This window comes from Microtus oregoni, unplaced genomic scaffold, assembly GCF_018167655.1.
Source record: "Microtus oregoni isolate MIOR12 unplaced genomic scaffold, Mior012 000007F_ref0000211, whole genome shotgun sequence".
In the NCBI taxonomy this organism is placed as follows: Eukaryota; Metazoa; Chordata; class Mammalia; order Rodentia; family Cricetidae; genus Microtus; species Microtus oregoni.
In genome coordinates, this window is record NW_024543066.1 from 41,342,779 (window position 1) to 41,366,159 (window position 23,381).

Below are 23,381 nucleotides of genomic sequence, written 5' to 3' on the forward strand. Positions count from 1 at the left end.
AAGCTTTTTCCTAAGGTGCTTTAGAGAACTGCTTTCTCCCTTTCGAGTGAGCTGTTCTGAACTTGGGTGGTCACTGCCCCTTTGATACTGTGTTCTGTGCTATGCTTGCTCATTTATACATTGCTTTATTGTTTTAATCTCTTCCTGGAGTTAATTGCTTTCAATATATTAACTTTTTTCATTTCACAATCTTGGAATTATTTTGAATGCTAATGACATTATTGGCATGGCTGTTTACATTTAAGTAGTAACTTATGTAAACTGAAATGCATTGTGGGAGCTTAGAAGTATTCTTTTTTAGCACCAGCTTTCAAAGTTCCACATAGTGTATTGTGTCTCAGAGGAGAATTTAGTAAATCTTCAGAGAAACATAGGGAATTAGTGATGAAGCCTATTGTCTTAATTCTAATTTTCCTTTTTTTCTAGGATTTATTTTCATTTTAGGTGTTTGAGTATTTTACCTGCATGTACGTCTGTGCATCTTGTGCATGTCTTGTACCCTCCAAGACCAGAGGAGCCTTGAGTTAGAAGAGGTTGTGAGCTGCTACGTGGGTGCTGAGAACTGAATCTGGGTCCTTTTGTAAGAACAGCAAGTACTCTTAACTTTTGAGCCATCTCTCCAGCTCCTGCATTTTCTCTTCTATGATTAAGGCTAAAAATATCAGACATTTATACTGTTACATACTTCAGAAAATCCTGCCAACACTCCATCAACTTTCTTCTTTTTAATAACTTAGTCCAAGATAGTCATAGACTTCAGTTCTATAAGTGAAACCAGAGTTTTCGTGGGGTGGACATTAAGAATTATAACTGTTTTAGTGTGTGTGTTTGTCTACTGTGTGTATGCATGTGTATGTGTGTCCATATGCTCCTGTGTGAGGGTGAGTCCAGAGATTGACATTGGGCATCTTCTTCTATTGCTTTCTACCTTATTTTGTTGAGACAGATTGTCCTACTGAACCAGGAACTTGCCAATTTATCTAGATTTGATTATCCAACAAGCCTCTGGGATCCTCATGTCACTGCTTCCCGACTGATATACAAGCACAGGTTATCACACCTGGCTTAGTTTTTGTTTGTGAACTGTGAGAGCTGGGCCTGGGGATTGGACTCGGGTCCTCACGCTTGCTCGTGCAATCGTCACTCTGTTGACTGAGTTGCCACCTCAGTCCCATTATCGAAAAGTTTAGTGACTATTCTATTCCTACTCATTAACAGTGGCTATAAATGTTTGTTTCTCTGGCAATGTGCCAATACTAGTATAGTAAGTGGATTTTTATATATTAACAGAGTTAACCCTTTGTGTTTGTTGTACTCTTTGTCTAATAGCCACCTAAGGATGAGTTGAACACCAGAATGTTTGTGTTCCGAGCTGTGTTTGACAAGTGGATCTGACTTTTCCTTCAGTGCAGTGTGCTGAGATTCTCAGGCTAAGGAAACATGAGAGCACTGAGGCAAAATGCAGAAAAATCAAGGGGAGGAAAAGGTCAGAAAGCTTAGCAGTGGATCCAAGCCACAGGCCTATGTTTATACATATTCCTCCAAGGTGAGTGGCTGACCTAAGACCATGGGAAGAGCAAGTTCCAGGAAAAGGGACACCTTGTAGTGGAGCCATAATTATGACCTGATTTCAGCGCAAAAAACACAACTAGCCTGCCTGCCTGAAAATTTACACAAGAAATGCAGGAAAGAAACATGAACTATGCAAATCAGAGCATGATTTTAAGTTATCAGTGGAGTAGAAAACATGAGTATGTTAAATCTTGCTACTAGAATGTTAGCCTAAGGATAGCTGGATAAATACAGACCATAACCATCGTCATCATATTGAACCTGGAACTTGCTGATTGGCTAGACTGTGTGGTCCCATCTCCCCAGTACTGGGATTGCAGGTGTGTACTGCCACACCTGAATGTTTGCCTTGGTGCTGGGGATCTTTGGATCTCAGATCCTCATGCTTGCACCTCCACCAGCTGAGTCCTCTCTTTAGCACCCAGGCTTTGAATCCTACTGATGAAAAGGGAGTGGTGTGTGTGTCTTTCAAAGAATTGATGGTAGAAACTCCATTTGTGTTGCCATCGTGATTGGAGGAGGTGACATGAAAAGCCCTGTGAATTGGATGAGTGTCACTCACAGGGCCATAATCGAGGAAGTGGATAAGTCACTAAGGCAGGTTTTCAGGCACACACTCGATGTATGTGTGTGGTGTGTGATTGTCCTCTCTGTGCTATTCTCACAGCTTCACTGAAGTACTCAGAACGAGGGGCAGATAACTAGGACCTTGCTGTTTTCATTGCACAAGAGCTATAGAATGTTAGGAAGTGAAAGTGTAAGTTTTAGAAAAATTAGTACTTTTTTAGTCCTAAGTGTGCAAGCTTACAACTTTTTAATTTATTCTTGTTTTCAGTGGCAACTATTTATGTTGGAAGATTTCTAGCTCTTTTCAGTTTTCCCTCTTTGTACAAAAGGGTGAACATAACAGTATATTTAATACACAGTTCCTCATAGAATGATCAGTGAAAATGAACTTCACTGGGGTGGGACAGTTCAGGGGACAGTGTATCAAAGAACTTGGCTTAGCTGAGGCTCAGCTCATTTTCCCCTGTGCTCTTGATTTGCACCTGATAGCAAGTTGTAACAGCCGTCTTAGAATCACAGACCTTAATATATTAGCAAGACCTATCAAATTAAATACCTTACTATTGTCCCCACTCCTCACCATACTCTTCATGTGGCAACCAGAGAAACTTCAGAAATCCTAGTGACATTCCTTTACTCCAGTTTAGCACTCCTTGTTATTAGGGTAAAAGCCATGTGTTTCATCATGGACTGATGGCCTCATTCCTGTTTTCTGATGTTTGTTCCTAGTGCTGGCAGCCTCACTCTTAATTGTCAGCTATAGCCATACTAAGACTACTTTAACTGAACTGCGTTAGGGTCATTCTGCAGTTTAAGTTTGGAATCTTTCCTTGGAAACTCATGTACTCCTTCATGCCCTTATCTCTTTCACAGCTTTGCCTCATGATAATGCCATCATCGAAGGCCTCACTAGTCACCACATTTGAAATGGCAGCCATCCCTCTCGCTAGTACTGCACCTCCTCTCTAACATTGTGTGTTTAAGTTACATGTTTGACTATTCACAGCAACTCATCAGTCTCGCTGTTAAGACAGACTTTTTTCAGCTCATGCCAGGGTCTCGGCAAATGTTTATTAAATGAGGGCATCTTGAACAAGTAGAAACACAAATAGCTAAAAGTAAATATAATGGAATATTAATTATACTCTGTCACATTTGTATGGAGAATCCTGTTTTGTAATTGTACTAAAATGGCTCCTGTGAAGACAACTATACTTTTAGGAAAAGGTGAGAGATGACATAAATTACCACCAGCACTACCACAGTGCCACTACTGACTGTGTCACCTTGAATATGTTGCTTACTGTTCTTCTGTAAAATGCATATTGTAGGTGCCACCCCCCCATAATGGACATGCAAACTATAGAAATGTGGGAAGAACTAAAAAAAAAACATTCCTATAGCTTAAGTTTTCAAAACTGTCTAGTGAGCCTCCATTCTTGAGTCTTCAGCTTCCGGTTGTGTAGAGAGGAGTGGAGAGAGGCTAGCACACGGTGCTGCAGTGAATGTGTGCTTTGGGGAAAACTGATGAGTTTGATCAAAGAGAGCAGGAGGCTAATATTCTGAATCTCTGGTTTGCACAAGTTCTAGAGAAGTGGTCTTCACCCTTCCTAATGCTCTTTCATACAGCTTTCATACAGCTCCTCATGTTGTGGTGACCCCAGCCATAAAGTTATTTTCATTGCTACTTCTTAACTGTAATTTTGCTACTGTTATGGATCATAATGTAAATATCTGATATGTGACCCCAAATGGGTCACAACTCACAGGTTGAGAACCCCTCTTCTAGAGGAAGATTTTGTTTTTTAAACAAGTGAGGGAATTTTATTTTGTTAGGCTATGAAACCATAATCCTTCACCATATTTTTTTATTGGTGAAATGACAAGACTGAGAAATATGAATCCAGCATGCGTGTATTTCAAGAAGGAGTTACTGGAATCAAACGAGCTGCTTTAAGAAGCTGCTGATTAATTCCAGGAACAAAACGAATCCATCTATTTAAGCTGGCAGCAGTGAGAACAGACAAAAGGGAGGAAGAGAAGCAGCAGCACTCATGACTGACTGGCTGGATGTGGAGAACAAGGAATGGCACTGCAGTGCTTTGAGATCAGCTTGGGTGGCTGGGGTACCACTGGGTGTTCGCAGTGCTAACAAGAAAACAGAGAGATGATCTAAGTATGGAGAGAGTCCATCTTGGTCTGGAAATTATCCAGCATAGAGGCTTTCAAACTCTTCCTTCCCTCCTCTGTGGAGTGCTATATGAGAGTCAGTATGTAAAAACCCCGAGTGTGAAGTGTGAAGCTGATTTGGTTGAAGCAAAGATGGAGGGGATGTGTGGTAGGAGTGTCAGCAGAAATCAGGGTCATGTGTGTGTCCAGAGTGTCATCTGAGTGCCTGTAACCTTGGTCTTCATATCTTCTTTCTGTTTTCTTGTTGTAGTAGTTAGTAAATATTTATTCTTTTAGAATTTTGTCTCAAGTTTCAAGATTAGTAGAATGTAAGAGAGACATAAAATTCCTTCCCATTGGAACTTAGCCTTTATTAAAGAAAGCCACAGTTTGAAATAAAGTTAAAAATGAAATCATTGTAATATCCCCATCCTATAAAAGCCTTGTGATAGAGAACTGTTGCAGAGGGATGGTCAAGGACATCTTTCAGAAAGTTGTCATTGAGCTCCAAGGGAGAGGAGGGAGAAGAGGAGGAGGGAGAGATGCAAAGAGGATAGGCACAGTGAGGGAATGGGAGGCTGAAACAGTGGGGTTGAGGTTTACTAGGTTTGGGTGTCTAGCTCCTTCGTGTCTTTTCTCACGTTGTCTTCACATTCCAGATTATCTTCAGCACCTATTCCACAGCTTCGTATTCTCTCATGTTCTTTCTGACCTGTGTTTCAATTCATTTTGAAATCATTCTTCAAACCACCAGACAAGACATCCTTTGTGGAGTCTGCCATGAGCAGGACCTTATTGTTGTGTGTGATATGCTTTTGTAATTTGTATGTTATACCTATATTCATAAACTGTGAGATTTCTCCAATTTGTATTGTATTTTCCTTCGAAGTGATAAATATCTACACCTGAAAACCAGAGTAAAAGAAAAAACCACCACCTACTTTGTTAATTTCTGTGAATGGAGATTTCTTGCCTCATCTTAAGTCCTCGTCCTGCTGTTAATGCAAGGCTACTTCATGGTAGGGATTTTTTTTTGGAGGAGTTATGATATTGTACATTTTTATGGTGTTAGCTATTAAGGAAAGTTTATGAATAAAATTATTTAGGCAGTCTTTCTAAATGGGACATTTGACTGTTCAGTACAAAAACGACATTGATTAAAACCAATCTGATTAAGTTTCCATTAACTTTATTAATGGTTTGAATTTTATGTCAGATAAATAGAAGATTAAAGTTGTGTTGTCAATGTCAGCTTTTTAAATATTCTACTAGGAAGTATGAAGGCCTTTTTTGTTTTCTCTGTATTTTTAATTCTCTTATTTTTAAAATAATTAATTTGAATCCTTTTTTCTGTAATCTTCTTAGGTATTTACATTCTTTTATACAAGGTTCAAGAAATCATCACCCATTAGAGAGCGATTTGATATATCATGACAATAGCATATGATTTGTTTTAGTTTTTTTTTACTTTAATTAATTAATTATTGATTTTTTTTTTTAAGTCAGGTATTCTCTGTAGCTTTGGAGCCTGTCCTGGAACTCACTCCTCACTCACTTTGTAGACCAGGCTGGCCTCGACCTCAGAGATCCTCCTGCCTCTACCTCCCGAGTGCTGGGATTAAAGGCATGCACCAACACCACTCAGCCTTATTTTTAATTTCTAATTATTGTGTTGTTCTAAAAAAAGAGAAAAACTGGAAACTGTTAGCATTGATTTTTGACAGTCTTGTAAATTTCATCCTCTTTTGGGAGGAGGCTCAATCAAATTTGTAATTGAAAATTAAGTCACCTTGATATTAAAATAGAAGAATATATGGCTTATATCATTCTAGGAATTTGCATGAAGGGAGTTTAAAAGCAAGTGAAATTATGAAAGCCTGAAAAGTCTCTGATGGAAACTGTCGATGAGGGCCATACTATCACTTTTTCATATGTAACGTAATTTGGAAATTTGAACAGCATTTCATTAGTTTAACTAATTGTAAATGGAAGCAAAACAAAGTGGTAATATTTTGCAAAGTAAGTAAAAGGCTTAAGGACACAGCTGTTTTTGTTGGAGCAGACATGAAGGCATATCATTTTAAAGGAAACTGAGGTCTGTAGCTATCTGTTTGGGAATGTCTTTTAGTTACAGTGGTGTCCACAAAAGTTAGATCTGAGTGAAGATCTGGCTAGCAGCTCCCTCTGTCCTTCTCTGTACTTGGTAGAGTGAGGAACATCATGTGTGCAATATATTTGTTCTACTGCAGTCTGTCCTGGGCAGCTGACACCCTCTGAAATTAGCTCTTTATCTTTTTTACTTTCACCTAGCTATTTTAACATTTATACAAATGTTAACTTATTATTTAAATGGGAACATTGAGTAACTAACTCTCATTATAGATAATCACATTCTGTTGGTGTTTGTGACTTCCCGTATTTATCCAAATAGGAAACATTATTCATTGAGAAAGATATAAATCACTTTTTCTTAGTGAACAACAAACCAGCAATTTAAATGAATGTCTCATATTTCAGTTGCTGAATAAGAATATTTTTATTTGCCAATTCTTATAGCTAGTTGTAGGTTTCTGTTTTGATTTAATGCAGAAGACAGTTACAGGATAACTTTTAGTTCACAGTAAAGTGTACTATATGGATGGTTATGTTATCCGTGTTATTATCCACTTAATATAAGTATGAAAATTTAAATAAATTAGGATAAGAATTAATGTAGATATTTATTTTCTTATATATGAGTTACTTATCAGAACAACCATTTTTATCTTTGATTTTAACAAGTTTGGTTAGATTGAAATCTTCAACTTTTCATAAGACAGTGACACCTCTGTACTTGTCTGAATATTTAAACATGATTATTTAAGACTAATAGGTCACCATTGCATTTTGTTACTTCTAATGTAGGTTGTAAAAGTACAGAATGAGCATTTATTACATCTATATTAATTTTGCTGAAGGCTTGTGGGTAGTCAGCTCAAATAAGAAAGTGTTACAGATTTGGTTAAGAATGCCAGAGAAACCTATGTTTTATCTTCCTAGTTTTAAAGATTCCTGTATTGCTGTGATTTGTGTAAAGGGGGGCAGGCCTTTTAAGCATGGGCCTCTTGAAGCCCGCTGCCTACTGCTGTGTGCCCTGTGCTGCTGCTCAGTTCTTTAACTCTCCTGCCCCTCCATTAAGTGAAGATGTTTGATTGCTAGATGCGTTCTCATAGCACATTCCTGGTGTGTTCCCTTAGGAGGTATGTGAGATAGCTGGACTTCACACATAAGTGCATGGGACTTTAGGTTATATGATATTATATATGCAATAGCTGCTTTACTAGACATTTTGGTTGTGGGTTAATTTTTCACTGATGCATTAATTCTTATATTCTAGTAACATTGCAATTTTAACATTTATTTAATACTGCTAACATTTTAGAAATATGTGTAAAATATATGTGAGTATTTAATGAACAAACCTTGTACAATACCACTGAGGAATTTCTAAATGTTTATTGTATGGAGGGGTCCTGGTGTCATAAATCTGGTATTCACCATATTCTCACATTTTGGCTTTATTAACTATTTGCTGGCTCCCATAAGTGATGTTGTACAAATGTTTACATTTATGATCCATTGTAATTTTAAAAATTATATACATGTTTTATTTTCTCTAGTTTGGCTTTTTATTTTAGTCTCAGATTTCATTGACAAAGGTTATAACATTGGCCTCGGTGCCTTTCCTGCACACATTTATATCGGTGGATGGACGCTAGCTTATGGCATTTCAGACTCAAACTAACTGACTTTCCTTGGAACAGAAAAATTGTTTTCAGTTAAGCCACAGACTCCCATAAATAAAGCTCTGGTCTTAAAGAAACACAGCATTTAACTGATTTTTGAAATAGTCAGAGTTCAAAGTCATGCAGTAAAAAAAGGGAAACAATTTCTGAATTGTGAGTGCTTCTGGTACTGCTGACAAACAGAGGACAGAAAGTCATCCACAACAAAATAGGAGCTGCTGCAGGGTTAGCAGTGGTCTGAAGGAATGTCAAAGCGATGCTGCTGGGGGCTCCTGCAGAGCCACCTCCTCACTGCTGAATTACCTGCCTTGCCTATCTCCAGCCCCGCAAGGCTTTGCGGCCTGCCTGTGATAGAAGAGAAGGAGTTGTTGGCGTTCCTGTTCCTTTTGATATATTCTTTGCTTCAAAGAAGTTACTTTTTTTTCACGACAAAAAGTCCAGGAAACAATCATAATGTAGAAAATGATTTTTTTCATAAAATTAATGTGTAAGTGACCATGGAGTCATAATTGCTCATTCCTCAGGTAACCAGAGAGAGGGTCTCAAATTACAATATTTGTATATAAATAAGTTCTAAATGGTATAAAAATAGTTAAAAATGAAGGTAATTTTTTGGGGAGAGTGCAAGAAAATTAAACTATTAATAATGTTTAATAGTAAATAACTATTAATCATGTGTAGATATTTAATCCAGTTAAACAAGAACATTTAAAAATTATTTTACAATAAATATAGGTCATTTCATTTTAATAAAATTTTCCATTTCTGATTTAAAGGAGCTTGTCTTCAAATGTCTCAGCATCCTTCTTAAGTAGTAGTATGATGTAATTACTCATTAGTATTTAACAATGTGATGAAACAACAGCAGTTTCTAGAGGATGACACTGTTGTAACCGCCTGCTGGAACTATTTCCACACAGTTCCCTGTTGTCTAGAGCTTACAACAACAGTGATGGTAGCAGTTAGTGTGTCCTTTCCGAGGGACAGATGACAATAGCATGGTAGTAATGAGTGTGTTGGTATCACCAGTGCCTTAATTTCAGATCACATAGACTGGATAGGGCTATTCGAGACTATAATCAACCCTTGATCAAGCGAGCTTTCTCGAGATTAGTGCATCCCTCCACTAAGAGACTATGTCTTGTCATCGATGAGGCATGGCTCACTGCTGTGTGGCCGTTCCCAGGTTCTGAATCTAGATTTGTTTCCATATGTTAAATATTTAGCAAGTCATTGTAACATGTTGGCAGGGATATTTTTTTCTTTTTCTCTATGTTCCTCATGGTTAATATAAGGGGAAAAATGTTCTTTTAACCCAAACTGACTATACAGTATCAGGAGGAAGCTCTTTCATTTTAAATTGCAAGGTTTGTATGTTCCATTAGCTGCGAGTGTTGAATTCTGTATTTCTTTCCATCTCAGAACTTACGATTATAGCAAATGAGGTAGACGTTTATACTTTCGTTCTTTATTCTCTGCTGTTCTGAATGCAAAATAACATTCAAACTTGTAAAAAGCGATCTTGTTTCAAATCAGAAAACTGCATCACTAGACTATAAATTTCCATTTGAAAAGCCCTTTGAAAAATATTATTCTGTTCCTGGCTTTCATATTGATTAGATCCACTCTTATTTTAGGAAAATGTGATTAAATGACATTCTAAAACAATAATGGGCAGTTTCAAACAACTAACCTTTCTTATAATATGTCATTGAACAGACCAAAAGATTTAGCTGCAAACTCTGAGACTTCTAGATAACCCCTAGGTCCACGACTGGACTATGCTGTCAAACCTGTGTTACCTACACAACATTCAAAATAGGGTAAGACTTAACCAAGAAAGACTTGATAGTTTATATTCTAAATCAGTGCTGGTGGGGATGAGAGAAGCATACCTTTATCTTCCTCCAGTTCGTATTATTTGTTCCTTCTACCTTTTTTTTTCTTTGTATTTGACTTGATGCTTACAGGTTCATTTTCCAGATCATACATTCAACATTATCTGGAAAAATCCTGTGCTTAGAGGGGGATGGGAAAGAGGCCCTGCTTAAGAAGGTCATCAGGACCTCGGCATGCCTGCAGTTCACAGTCTTCATTTTGTTTCCAGTGAGTTAAAAAAAACTAATTAATTCCATTTTTTACCAGTACGCAAGAACATTTTTTAGTTGACTTTCTCATTCAATTGACCTTAGTTTTGTATCTTTGCACAATTTGATTTTTCATTTTCTGTAGTAGTTTATTAAACTTTTATAAGAGACATGAATATTCTCATCCAGTGAAAAATCATGTACTTAGTGAATCTGAAAATGTTTATCTATAAAGCATGAGTGATAAAAATTATATGATGATTAGGGCCCTTAAAATAGCTTGTTAGGTTTATTTTCCTTCCAATTCATTTAAGTAAGTAGATCTGAGTGTAGAATGTTGTCGTTAATCTTTGTTCCCTCTTGAGAATGGATCTCATTATGTTGCCCAGACTAGTAAGTACCTAAGCTCAAACGATCCTTTTGTTTCAGACATATGCCTTGAGACTCCAAGACACCAACTTTTGGTTTATTCATTAAGAATTTTTTCAAGAAACACAAAATATATAAATAAATTCTGTAAAATTACGAAGTGCTTTTTTTCTCCATTTATTGTATCATTTAATCATTTGTCCTTTCAGTGTTAAATTCTGTAGGTTAGTATTCCTTGTTTAAATATATAAAGGAAGATATTTTAATATTGAAGTAAGAAATAGATTCTTGAATATTTATTCCATTGTAAACAGTTATTTCTTTGTTAAGTTTAACATTAAATACTACTTATTTTAACAACCTTTCACACCATGAATGTTTTTATTTCTCGAACTCCTACAAGCAGAGAGTATGCTATTTCTTATATACTCAGAACAGTGAAAATACATTCAATTCATGTTGTGGCTTTTTACATCTTTCCTTCTGTTTTGTTTCCTTCTTTTAATTTGTAGCTATACAATAAGGCAGTATGAATTGTTTTGTATTTATGCCTTTTCTCCATATTTTTACAGTATATTTTATAGAACTAAATATCTAGTAGTTGAAATGCTCACACACTTTTGAGAAATTCTAAAAACACAATTCTGCTAGTTAATGATATCCAGAAAGTATCCTATTCTGGAAAAAGATCATCTCTTCAGTGCACGTCCAATTAAACACCCAATTCGAAAGGATATCTAAGGTGAAGGATGTTTGTGTAATGCTAAACATAACCAGAGACACTGTGGTTTTAGCAAAGGTACCATTGCTCTATTTTATCAAGTGCCAGAAACTGCATAATGAAAGTCTTTCAGCGAGTGAAAATGTAAGTGAAAAAACATGAAAATACCACCCAGCTGGTAGAGATCTTCCTAATTTTTACCTGATTGTATTTCTGAAGAAATATGGCAGGCTGTCATAAATTTTCAACATGAACTGTGTTTTTGTTGCCAATTTCCATATCCTTTAAAAAGTGCTGAAGCGTGCATTTGCTATTTATGTTTGCAGTAGACTGAGTACACTTTTACTATTTGTGGTCTGAGAAATTGGAAACAACCAAACAGTGGTGCTATGGTCTAAAAAAAAAATAAATTTTAAACAGCTGCAGACAGTATTTTTAGAATGCTAAGAGTCCTAAATCTGTGCAAGTACCCCCTACTCCTTTTTTTCTATTTAAAATGGGGGCTATGTCACCCATAGAAAGTCAGTCTTTCATTGTCACATCCACAGTAGATTAAAAAACTGAACTCAGAGTCTGCTTTTGACTAACAGAAAGCACAGCTAGCATCTCTGTGCCAGCTGTTTGCCAGAGTGTAAATGTTTGTTGTTACATGCCAAGTGCCAAGCTTAATCAGTTCATAGTTCTTATCATTCCCCAACCCTCACACGGACAAGACTATCGTACAAATGAGAAAACTGAGTAAGCGATGAGTCAAGATAGGTTGCCAGCGTCACAACATTTATCAACAGTAAATCTGCAATCCAAGTTCTTCCCCTAGCTACAGCCCACTAACCCAAGGGGTTGGTTAAGCCTCGTGTTTTGTGAAATGTGTTTTTTCCTCATAATGTTATTAAAACATGTATAAGTGTGTGTTTCTAAATAGAAACTCCTGAAAAGATTTAAATGTAATGAAATTATAAAGTCAAAACAGTTATAAATTAAAAAGAAATCCATGACATCATTCACAATCAAAATGAAGGTTTTCATTTGATGTTTTGTTTCTCTGTCCTGCAAATAAGTTTTCTTCCCTGCATAGCTTTCATAAGATTTCTTTACACACAGCCTTGTGTAAGACCTTATCACTGATTCCCAGTGGTCAGTAGTATTTTTCATTTCATGGTGAAAACAAAACATGGTTATATTCAGAGGGCCCTGAATGTCAAGGTACAAGGTTGTTCCTGAGACCAGGGAAAACCCAAGGGAGTTCCTCCCTCCCCTGTGCCACAGCACTGTGCAGGCTGAGGTGACTGAGGCACACACCCTTCAACTTCATCTGCGTAAGTTGGAAGTTCCTTGTTTTGTTTTTCTGCTGAATATGTGTGTTTGTGTGTGTGTGTGTGTGTATGCGTGAAAACCAGTGGCCAATGATGGATGTCTCTCTCCATCTTATTTTGAGACAGCATCTGTCACTGACCCTGGAGCTTACAGTCCTAGGGATCCTCCTGCCTCTGCCTCCCCAATAATGAGATTACAAGCATACATTGTTGCTTATGGCTGTTTGTAGGTTCTGGGGATCCAAATTCAGGTCTTTATGCTTGCCTTGTGAACATTTTACCAACTGAGCCATCTTCCCAGCACAGACTAGAAGTTCGGAATATTACTGCCTTTTCTTTAGGCTATATCCATTTTCATCACATTTTTCTATTATATTTATTATAAAATCACACAATTATTTGGCCATTATTTGTGCAATTCCATATCTACTTTCTTTCCCCATTTCCATCATCCTGCCACAATTAAATATTCTATCTTCCAGTTCATTTCAAACAATCATAAATGTCTGTGAGAACTATTACTGAAAGCTTGCATGTTCCAAACATTAGATTTTTAAACTTCATTTGAAATTAGTGTTAGTGTTGCTGCGATCCACTGTGACCAAAAGCAAGTTGAGGAAGAAAGGGTAAATAAATAAGGCTTAGACTTTCATGTCCCTGTTCATTATAAAAGGAAGTCAGCACAGGAACTAAAACAGTGTAGGAATCTGGAGGCAGGAACTGATACAAAGGCCATGGACGGGTGCTGCTTACTAGTTTGGTCCTCATGACTTGCTCAGCTTGCTTTCTTATGGAACCCAGGACATCCTGTCCAGGGATGGAACCACCCACAATGAGCTGGGCCTTCCCATCAATCACTACAGCATAATTCTCTACCGCAGAATCTTATGGGGGCATTTTCTCAATTGAAGTTCCCTCCTTTCAGATAAAACTAGCTTGTAGGAAGTTGACATAAAACTAGCCGGCACACCACTATAGTTCGTCTAACCATTTATTGTCTCTTTTACAGTTTGGGGTGCTAGACACAGATAACTTTGCTACAAGAATATTCAGTATCTTTTGGAATAACTATTCTTAAGCACTGTGAAAGTAGGATACTACTCAAGATGAGATCAACTTTATTTAGTAACTTAAATAAAAATACTTCAATATGGCCAAGGAGAGGGCTTAACTGGTAAAGTACCTACTGTGCCAGCATGAGAACCCAAAGTTTCTATTTAGCACTCATGTAAAAGCTGGGCATAGCCAGGCTGTGGTGGCACATATCTTTAATCTAAACACTTGGAAGGCAGAGGCAGGTGGATCTCTGAGTTTGAGGCCAGCCTGGTCTGCAGAGTGAGTTCCAAGACAGCCAGAGATACCCAGAGAAACCCTGTCTCAGACAAAAAGAAAAGAATAGCTGAGCATAGTGAAGAGCTTCTGTACCTCTAGTCCCCATCCCTGGAGTGGAGGGGGCTTATGGGAATAGGCAGCAGGCAGATGCCAGAGATTGCTGGCCAAGACAATCTTTCCTATTAGTGAGCTCCAGGTGAGATTGAGAGTGATGAAGACACCAATGCCAATTTCTGGCTTCCACATGCTGTGTATTTGTGAACATCGGTACCAGCATGCATATATGTGTACACACACACACACACACACACACACACACGGACATGCATGAACCGATGCACATAAGCAGTCACAGTAGGTTAAATTTAGTTTCCTTTGTATTGCAGATATATTTTTAAAACATTCCTGTTACTTGGGACTGTGTAGTGTGTTTGCTCTAGAACCCATTTCCTATTAGATTGTATGGCACTTTGGAGAACCACTATTGTGCATGTGCATGTATCCAAGTAGAATGCTGTGCTGCATGCCCTGATGAAAGAGTTAGAAAATCGCCACTTCCAAAGATAGCCTTACTCTGCACCTTATCCCCAGGACTTTATTTTACTTTAAAGTAAAAATGCTTCTTTAAATGTACTTTTGTCAGTTATTTTAGACAGTTAGTTTAACGAAATGTATATTTTGTTTATAGATGTGTGGTGGTGATTTTTCTTTTTCTGTATCACTAACCAGTCCTTTAAGTACTGTTATGTTTAGTGTTTTTCTTGCCAACTACACTCACCATTCTCTTTTGACCAGAAACTGCATGTGTTGTGTGCAAGAGTAGAGTTAATACTGTAAAAGATGATTGAAAACTTCGTTTTTTGTCACCAATTAATTTAATAAATAGCGTTGTAAAATGTAGGGCTTGATAGAATCTTCTTGATTTTTGAGTCATGACATGAGAACCACCAATGTAAGCCATATAAAGACCAAGTAGCCAACAAAATAATGTCATTGATTTCTGTAAAATATTTAGTTAATTAAGTTTTTTTTTGAGATATGACCTCATTATGCACACCCTGGCTGGTGTGCGTCTTGTTACGTAAACGAGGCTGGCCTTGAACTCAGATACCTGCCTGCCTCTGCCTCCCAAGTGTGAGTGTTGGGATTAAAGCCCGTGCCATCATGGTGACTCATGTCGCTGATTTCTAATGAATGAATAAACTGGCAAAGGAAGATCAAGGCCCAGATGCCTAATCTGATTCTTTTAACCTTAACATGAAACACACAAATTATATATATAATTTGTGTGGTTGTTCATGAGGTTGTGAACAGTACAGTATGGGTGCTGGGAACTGTACTCAGGTCTTCTGGAAGAGGATCAGCAAGTATTCCTAACTACGGAACCATCTCTCCAGCTCCTTAATCTCATTATTTTTTTTTATTTTTTATTTAATGTTACCCCAAGTTTCTGTGGTCCAACTATTCTTATTTTAAAGCACTTTTCACACCACCATATTTTTGTTTTTACATAGACTTTTGTTTGGATAAGTCAGAATGTGTTGGGACTTTAATCTCCCCCAAAGCCTTGATTCCCCCCGCCCCCCATAAAGTCAGTATCAGAAACAGGATCTATTATGCAAGACTCAGAACCTGAACCTCTGCTGTAACCAGAGCACAGGTTACCCATGTGAGTGTCTGCAAAAGATGTGAGAAAAATCTGCTCCAGGAAACTGAAAGACTTTGGTGGATAGGAACACTGAGCTAGGAGTCAGTCCTGGCTTTGTGCAACAACTGGCAGTGAACCCTTTTAGCCTTTTTATTGCACTCTTGGACATCTCAGTCCTTTGGATATTTTTTTCTCAGGAGAATCAGTGAATATGAAAGAAGTGCAATAACATATGTTAAAGACATACAGGTCTCAAATCTGAGGCCACCAATTTCAGAAGCTCAGTAATTTGGTTATTATTTTCTCACAACCTTCATTGTTCTGTGATATTATGTATGCCACGGGAGCATTTTCCTGCTTCTGCTGGGGCAGTGGCATGCATGCCACAGGAGTGTTCTCCTGCTTCTACAGTGGCAGTGGGCATACATGCTACAGGAATGTTCTCCTGCTTCTGCAAGGACAATGCCACAGGAGTGTTTTCCTGCTTCTGATAGGGGCAGTGACATGCATTGTTTTAAATTAGTCTTAACAGAATTTGGGCTTTGATAAAACTCTTCTGTTATGAAATTTAAATATAGATAACTTTTTCATTACCAAAATGCCCACATTTTACTTTTATAGACTTTAGTTATCAGTACAGTGTCATGTTGCAGAAAAGCTCTTCCCCTGTACTCCGTCCTCCATTGCTACTCGTCTCCTACTCCAGTGTCAGTTACAGTTGGTGAGCCAGTATTTGTCATTATTATTTAAAGCCACCTTTTGCATTAGGAGTTGGACTCCAGTTCACACTCTGTGGACTTGAACTAATGTCTATAGTGATGTATTGATGATGGGAGTATAGTATAGATGTGTAGATAGTTTGATTGCTTTAGCAATATATGTGTTCCACTTGGACCACTTTCTTCCCCTCTGAATTCTTAGCAGTCAGTGTTTATAAGTTCTTCGTACCTTTGCCTTTCCAGAGTCTTATAGCTTTAGTCATGTAGCTGAGCATATTTTCATGTATGCTGGCTCATTTTTTTTCCTGTCAGCTTCACATAAGCTACTTTCATCTGGGAAGAGGGAACATCAGTTAAGAAAATGCCTCCATTATTTTGGCATGTCAGTAGGTTTGTGGGGTATTTTTAAGTTTATATTCCTTATGGTAAATGCTAAGAAATTTGCCTGCAGTATTGCATAGTAACAGTACATTTAATTTTCTTTCAAATGCATAGCAATTATATTGTAAAGGTTTATTGATAAACCTTTGTGTTGGGTACATTAGTACTTTGCATATTGATCTTCTCTGTATGCTTCAGTTACCCATCATCTGAAACTTGCTTGCTTCTGAAGAGGACAGTCAAAACCTGTTATCTGTATTGGATTGAATAACACTGTATGTTAACTATAAATACCGATAATGCACTAAACGCAGCAGTCATCCTGTCTGGTCATGGTTTGTACCCCTGCATCCACTTCTCCTTATTGCCCTCTGCTTTCCCCTCTGGCTTCTGCCAGCCATTGCTCTCTCTGCTTGTTTGTTCTCTGAACTAAGCCTATTTATATTCTGTAGAGGTGGAAACCTGTAGTGCTTTATCTTTCCCCTGTCTGGCTTAATTCACTCAATGTCTTCAGTTCCACCCATGTTGCTATAAATGACAGAATTTTGTCATTTTGTGTCCCTTAATGGTAAATAGTAACAGCTCATTTTCATTCTCAATCCCCTAATTGCACTCACTGAGCATGTTTTCATATATGTATTTACCACCTGTGCATCATCATCATCATTTTTTTTTTTGAGACAGCTGCAGTATGTAGCCCGGGCTATCCCAGAACTTGTAGATTAAGCTGTCCTTTCAAATCCACAGAAATCTGCCTGCCTCTTCTGGGACTAACAGTCCCAAGTGCGTGACTAAAAGTCACTTCATAGATGCTTCTTCTAATGAGCTCTTTGGCCTCTCGTTAGTTTAAGTTTTTCTCATTGAGTTGTTAGAGTTGTTTGGCTATTTTCATGTAAGTCCTTTATCAGATAATTAGCTTTATCTTCTTTTAAAATACTTGTGTTTTTAATCTTACCTTACTGGCTAAATTAATTTTTCAGATCTGTTTTTATTCTTTCTTGAAGACCTACTCCCCAAATCAATACAATGGTCCAAATGAGAGACTGACCGGAAATCCTTACACAGTTTTACCCTTACATGCTTAACAGAAAAGATTGTTTGTAGAAATTAAATATATAAAAGTACTCCCAAAAATTAATGGTCAGGCTTGAAGGCATTTAGTGTGTTTTGCATCAAGAAACTTTGCATTCAACTTACTTGGTTTCTTTGGACAAAATGAGAATTCTTCAGTTATTCAATATGTAAAACGCCACATCCCAAGGTGTTCCTGGAATTTGACTATTTCTCAAGAAATGTGCAGAATTTTTTTATCCACTTTTTTTTTATTGTCTTGTCCCATTTTGAGGAATCATATTCTATATTATCACATGGAATTTTAAATTATATTTTAAAACACTAGGTTCCCCGTTGAAGAAATCTGTTTCATTTGTTTTATGCAAGAGGTTAAGTTCTTTAAAACAAAACCTGTGATTTGGTGAAAGCTTCTAGAACTTTACCAGTGTCTTATGCAGAATAGTAGTAAGGAAGTGAGGCCAGAGGGCCACATGATGTGGGAAATTCTTGGCCTACTGCCACAGGGACGTCTGTTAAAAAGTTTAAATTTTTTCTGTGGTATTTTTTTCAGAAAATATTTCCAATTCCCTACATGTTAAAAGTGACCATTTGTGTTCCCTGTAGTGAGACACAAAGAAGCAAGAGGTTGCTACAACTTAATGGTTTTCTAATCAAAATAAAATTGTTGTGCTATTCATCTGTAGAAAGGAGTCTGCAAGTATGATTTTTGGTTTGTTTTGTAAACAAATTCTTCTGGAAAGAGCGTTGTTTGTGTTGGTGCTGATGACATTTCCTTAGCTTTCACTGGTGAACACATCTTTGGGTGGTCTTTTGCCTGGGGGCATGATACAAATATTTGCCTGTCTTGACAAATAGCCACCGCCCTTCTATTTACCCCCACCCACTACCCTAACCTTCTCTTTGAAACTGGCCAAGTGAGTGTGATTGGCTCATGTACTTTTGTGAGGCTTGCCTGTAGAGAATTTGGCTTAATGAAATCTTTATCATGTTTGATTAGTTGAAATGATTCTGAAATATATTCCTATTAAAATCACATTATTTACATTTTAAAGACTGTTTCAAAGGATTTGTTTCCAACTTAAGAGTCTGATTTTTTCATGCCAATCCATAATTCATGAAAATGACAGATGAGAAGTACTTTTCTTTTGGCTTTTCCTTTGTTCTTAAAACATTTTGTGCATTTGGATTTTATAGTTAAATTTTATCTACCTTCCTGAATCCTCCTATATACCTATCCTTTTTCCTTGACTGTTTTTGTTTTTGTTGTTCTATGGGTCTACAATGCATAATTCCACAGTGTAGGAGACTATTAAGGATGGTTTGTCTTCTGTTTTTAAGAATCTTATTAAGAGAAAAGCAGAATATGGAGAATAAAGTTAATTTTAAACTCCCCTTTTTTTAAAAAAAGAGAAAATATATTTTATGTGTATAGTGTTTTGCCTGCATACTTGTTTGTGCACTATGATACTTGGTGCCTGCGGAGGCCAGAAGAGGGTGTCAGATCCTCTGGAACTAGAGTTACAGATGGTTGTGAGTTGCCATGTGGATGCTGGGAACTGAACATGGGTCCTCTGCAAGAGCAGAAAGTGCTCTTAACCCCTGAGCCATCCTTCTATGCTTTCTAGTTCTTTTATAAAAAAGATGGACTTTCAGAGTTACTGTATAATCTCCAAATGACACAGTACTTCTAAATTCTAAAAGTCTTTATTAATTTCTGGTACTTTTTTTCCCACAAAAAGCACTGAAATTTTACTGATCTTTGACTTTTCGTACATGACTTTTCACAAAGGGTGGGAAGGCCAGGAATTTCCTTTGATGAGGCTTTATAGCCGTTTTCCTTTCCTCTCTTACCTGAGACTTCTCAATAAGACTTTCCAGCTTAATCAGACTTTTAGTGCGTAACTCCAAAAGCGGGTGTGCGTTAGCCCTTTCAAAGTCCTTCATCTCTTTCTTTACTCTCTCCAGCTTCTCTAGTGAAGGGAGCTGACTCAAGCTTCTTCTCAAGAGTCTTTCCTTGAGTCTTTGCTCTATCAGCTCCCTCCCTCGAAGCATGCGCTCCTGGTGGTCTTTGATTTGCACCTGTTCCCTCTTTTTGACCTGCTGTCTTCTTTGTGCTGCCTGGCCTTCGGGCACAATTCTCGGTAGCCTTTCATTGGGAAAAAGTCTACACATTGTGTTCTTAAACTTTCTGGCCTGGCCTGTGCTGTGGGCTTCCCTTTCCATCAGTTTCCTCTCTTTCTCAGATACCCAACAGTATCGTTTTCGCCTCTCCATGTTGTGTTGCTTCTGTCCCGGTTTCACAGCCCACTTCTTTCCCCCTCATCGTTTCCATTGTTTTTTCGTCATGGTAAGGCTGCTTTGGCAAGCCAAGAGAACACGCTTCTTCTGTGATGCTTTATATTCCTTTGGTTACTCAGTAACCCAATGTCTTGGTGCAGTTGTGCGCATGCCACCCAGGTTCCAGAGTCAGGACCTTTACACCAGTGGAGACTCTTGACTTTTATCTTACTAGTACCTGTAGATGTGGTCGTCAAACCCAAATCTTCCAACTGCTGAGAATCGCTCCCAAAGATGAGGGAGATTAACTTGTGAGGAGTGGCCACAGAAGGTAACTGGGCCCAAGGATGCCAAAGTATATGTAACTCTGCTTCTAGCCACTGTGCAGCTGTAAAAGACAGCACAGCTTCAGGTCCAGTGGGAGTTGTAGTGCTCTCACTCCGATAGCCTCAGTTAGTATTCAGGAGAGTTAGCACGGTGGCATTTCTGTTCTCCTCACCTCCCGTTTGTAGGTTTTGTAGGTTGTGAGATACAGGTGAAAAAATATACTGATTGGGGTCTGAGCTAGAAAAGCAGCCATAGACCCCTTACTACTACTCCTTGAACTAATAGGATGTCATAATACGTGGTTGAAAATGCCATGGCAACCCAGACCTTCCTTGATTAGAGGTTCTGCTCCCTCCCTGAAGCTCTCAGATGAAGTGTGCCATTCTCCCACTATTTTTAAAGACCAAAATTTGTTTGCATGATACAGTTGAATTGGTAAACAAAACACATGCTCATTCATTTATTTTTATAAAAGTTCTTTCAGATGGTCTTGGTGGCATTGGCCTGTAGTTTAAGTGTTCCCAGAAGCCTAGGAAGAAGAGTCACCCGAACCTGGATTGTAAGACCGCTCTTAATATAAGAGGAGAAAATGTTCTCAGAAAACAGCAGTGATCTAGCTATCTTAAAGCTCTTATTATTTAGTGGCTGTGTTTCTCCCTAGAAAGCAGAACTATGATTCCCATGATTTGTGTTCACAGTACCTATAAAAATGGATGTCATGGCCTCATGTGTTAGCATTAGGCAGAGGTTGCTCCCACAAGAAGAGAGCTGGAGCATGGGCAGACCTTCTGGGGTTTTTGCTCCAGCCTATCCTTATCAATATTTTCATGCTCTTACTCAATTTTCTACTAATACATCTCTTGAGATCACTCCTCTACAGCCCTAGCTTACTCCTTGTCATCTGGTTGTACTGCACTTATTCCTGCTTGTACTAAAAACTTGAGACTTTTTTGTTGTGAATATAAAAGTGCTGTAAAAAGAAATAAGAAAAAGAGCTTTTCTTCTATGCTCTTCTGGGTAGCAGTAGAAGTAGTGAGAACTCTTTCAGGTTCCATAATTCTGAACAGAGGTTATTCAGTCCTGATGTGGGATTCCCCTCTGTATGCTATGAATATGTTTTATTACCATTGTTTAAATAAAGAAAGCCACCTCGGCCTGTAGCAGGACAGAATATAGCCAGGCTGAAAAAGATATATAGAGAGAGTAGATGGAGTCAAGGGGACGCCATGTAGCTGCCAAAGAAGAAAGATGCCAGCTGCCAGCCAGAGCCTTAAAGGGAGGTCACAGCCTTATGAGGATACACAGATTAATAGAAATAGGTTAATTTTATATGTAAGAGTTAGCTAGAAATATACCTAAGCTATAGGTCAAACAGTATTGTAATTAATATAATTTCTGTGTTATTATTCAGGTCTGGGTGGCCAGGAAATGAACAAGCAGACTACCTAGTCCTGTCATCTCATGTTGTACATTACTCTTGACAGCATTTGCTGTCAAGCTAATTGTTAAGTGACTCCAATGCATAAAAATGTATTATAGTATAAGAAAGGGATGAAGAGGAAAAAGTAACCTGATGTTATATCCAGGGAATAAAAAGATTTATTCCCAGCAACTATTGGGCCTTTAGTAATACAGCTATGAATTATTATACCCTAAGCACACATTTATGTAGACTCTTTTCTAAAGTCAGTTTCATTAGATAAAGCAGACTTTAATCATGATCTTGAGCCTTTATGAAAGTCAGATACTGTTATTAGGAGATGCTAGTTGGGGATGCTCATTAGGAACAAGTTGGTGAGGCCTTCACCTTAAAGATTAAAATCCTAAAAGCAATCTACTAGTCAGGTTGTGTTTATTATAATCTCTAATATGAACCCAATATCTGAAACAGAAGTTTTAAATCACAGAAGAACTTACCTGTTTGAAGATTCCTTATTTTTATTGCAGTCTATGAAAATTCTGCATATAGTCACATAGGAGTTTGAGATCTGTCAAAAGTTAGTTGTCCCAAAGTATAATATCTTTCCTATTATTCACATCAGCTTCAAAGTCTTCTACTGTTGTCTTCAGAGCTTTGCTAGTGTATACAAGGAGCTTGTATATGAGGCTGTAGAGACAAAAGGGTTGATAAGAATCCACCTGTCTTGTCTGGAAGCTCAATCTACAGGGAAAGGTTATATATGCACACTCAAAGATATGGACACATGTCCAATAAACAATTTTGATTAAATGTTAAACTTCTGGTAGGCAGTTCTATATGGGTAAACATCTCAGGCTGACTTCTAGACAAAAATGTTGGCAAAGAAATGATGTTTTAAGATGAATCATGTCAGGAGAAATAAATGAAGATTTCAAGGAATGTTTGATCATCCAGAAACAAAGCCTATCTGCTAACAGACCTAGAACAGTAGACCAGGTGGAGCCCATTTATCTCTGATACATGAATTATTAGGTTAGATTCCCAATATAGCTATCCTTGCTATGATTTGCTAGAAATGTGGCATGTGTTAATAACTTTGTGTTACTGGGTTCAGTGAGTAATAGAGGGTGGTAGAGAGGGCAGAGAAAGAATAGTAATAGCGCTTTATGATCGCTGTTGCTTTGTATTGGCCGTCTGTAGTCATTCTCCTCTGAGGTGTATAGGCGGCCCTCTGTGGCTTTATGCCAACCAAGTTCTCCCTCCATCCTCAAATTCCAAGCCCTCATTGAAAACCTATGGCTTGCAGGTATTGGTTTAGAACTTTTAGAAAGAATGAAATCATCATATGTTCTGTAGTCTGAGGGATGTCAGTGATAATAGCCCTCCACAGAACCCTGACTGCACTATGGTAGTTCAGAGGTCTGCTCTGGAGTTCTGTAGACCCAATTGGTTGAAATTCCATACTTACAGCTAGGCAATACTATAGCTAATATGTTGGAAAGTAGGCAGAGATGTAACACAGTGCCTGTTACTAACTCACTAGTATTTGCTATTTATCAATAAATGACTCTTACATTGTGTATGTAATTGCAAAAATTTAACAGTTTAGTAAATGTTAAA

The 23,381-nt window shown here is 37.8% G+C and overlaps 2 protein-coding genes across 3 annotated transcripts in view; one reads left to right on the plus strand and one right to left on the minus strand.

Annotated features, from left to right (window-relative positions):
- The window catches only part of Supt3h (SPT3 homolog, SAGA and STAGA complex component), a 348,399-nt gene that overhangs the window by 89,172 nt on the left and 235,846 nt on the right, over positions 1–23,381 (plus strand). The window lies entirely within an intron of this gene.
- On the minus strand, positions 19,487–20,011 carry LOC121450839 (putative uncharacterized protein ZNRD1-AS1). Its single transcript, XM_041656173.1, has one exon. The coding sequence runs from the start codon at positions 20,009–20,011 to the stop codon at positions 19,487–19,489; it is 525 nt and encodes a 174-aa protein (XP_041512107.1).

What these genes read in the sequence shown, in the direction of transcription:
- LOC121450839 (XM_041656173.1), bottom strand. Translation starts at nt 20,011, where the DNA reads ATGGAGAGGCGAAAACGATACTGTTGGGTATCTGAGAAAGAGAGGAAA.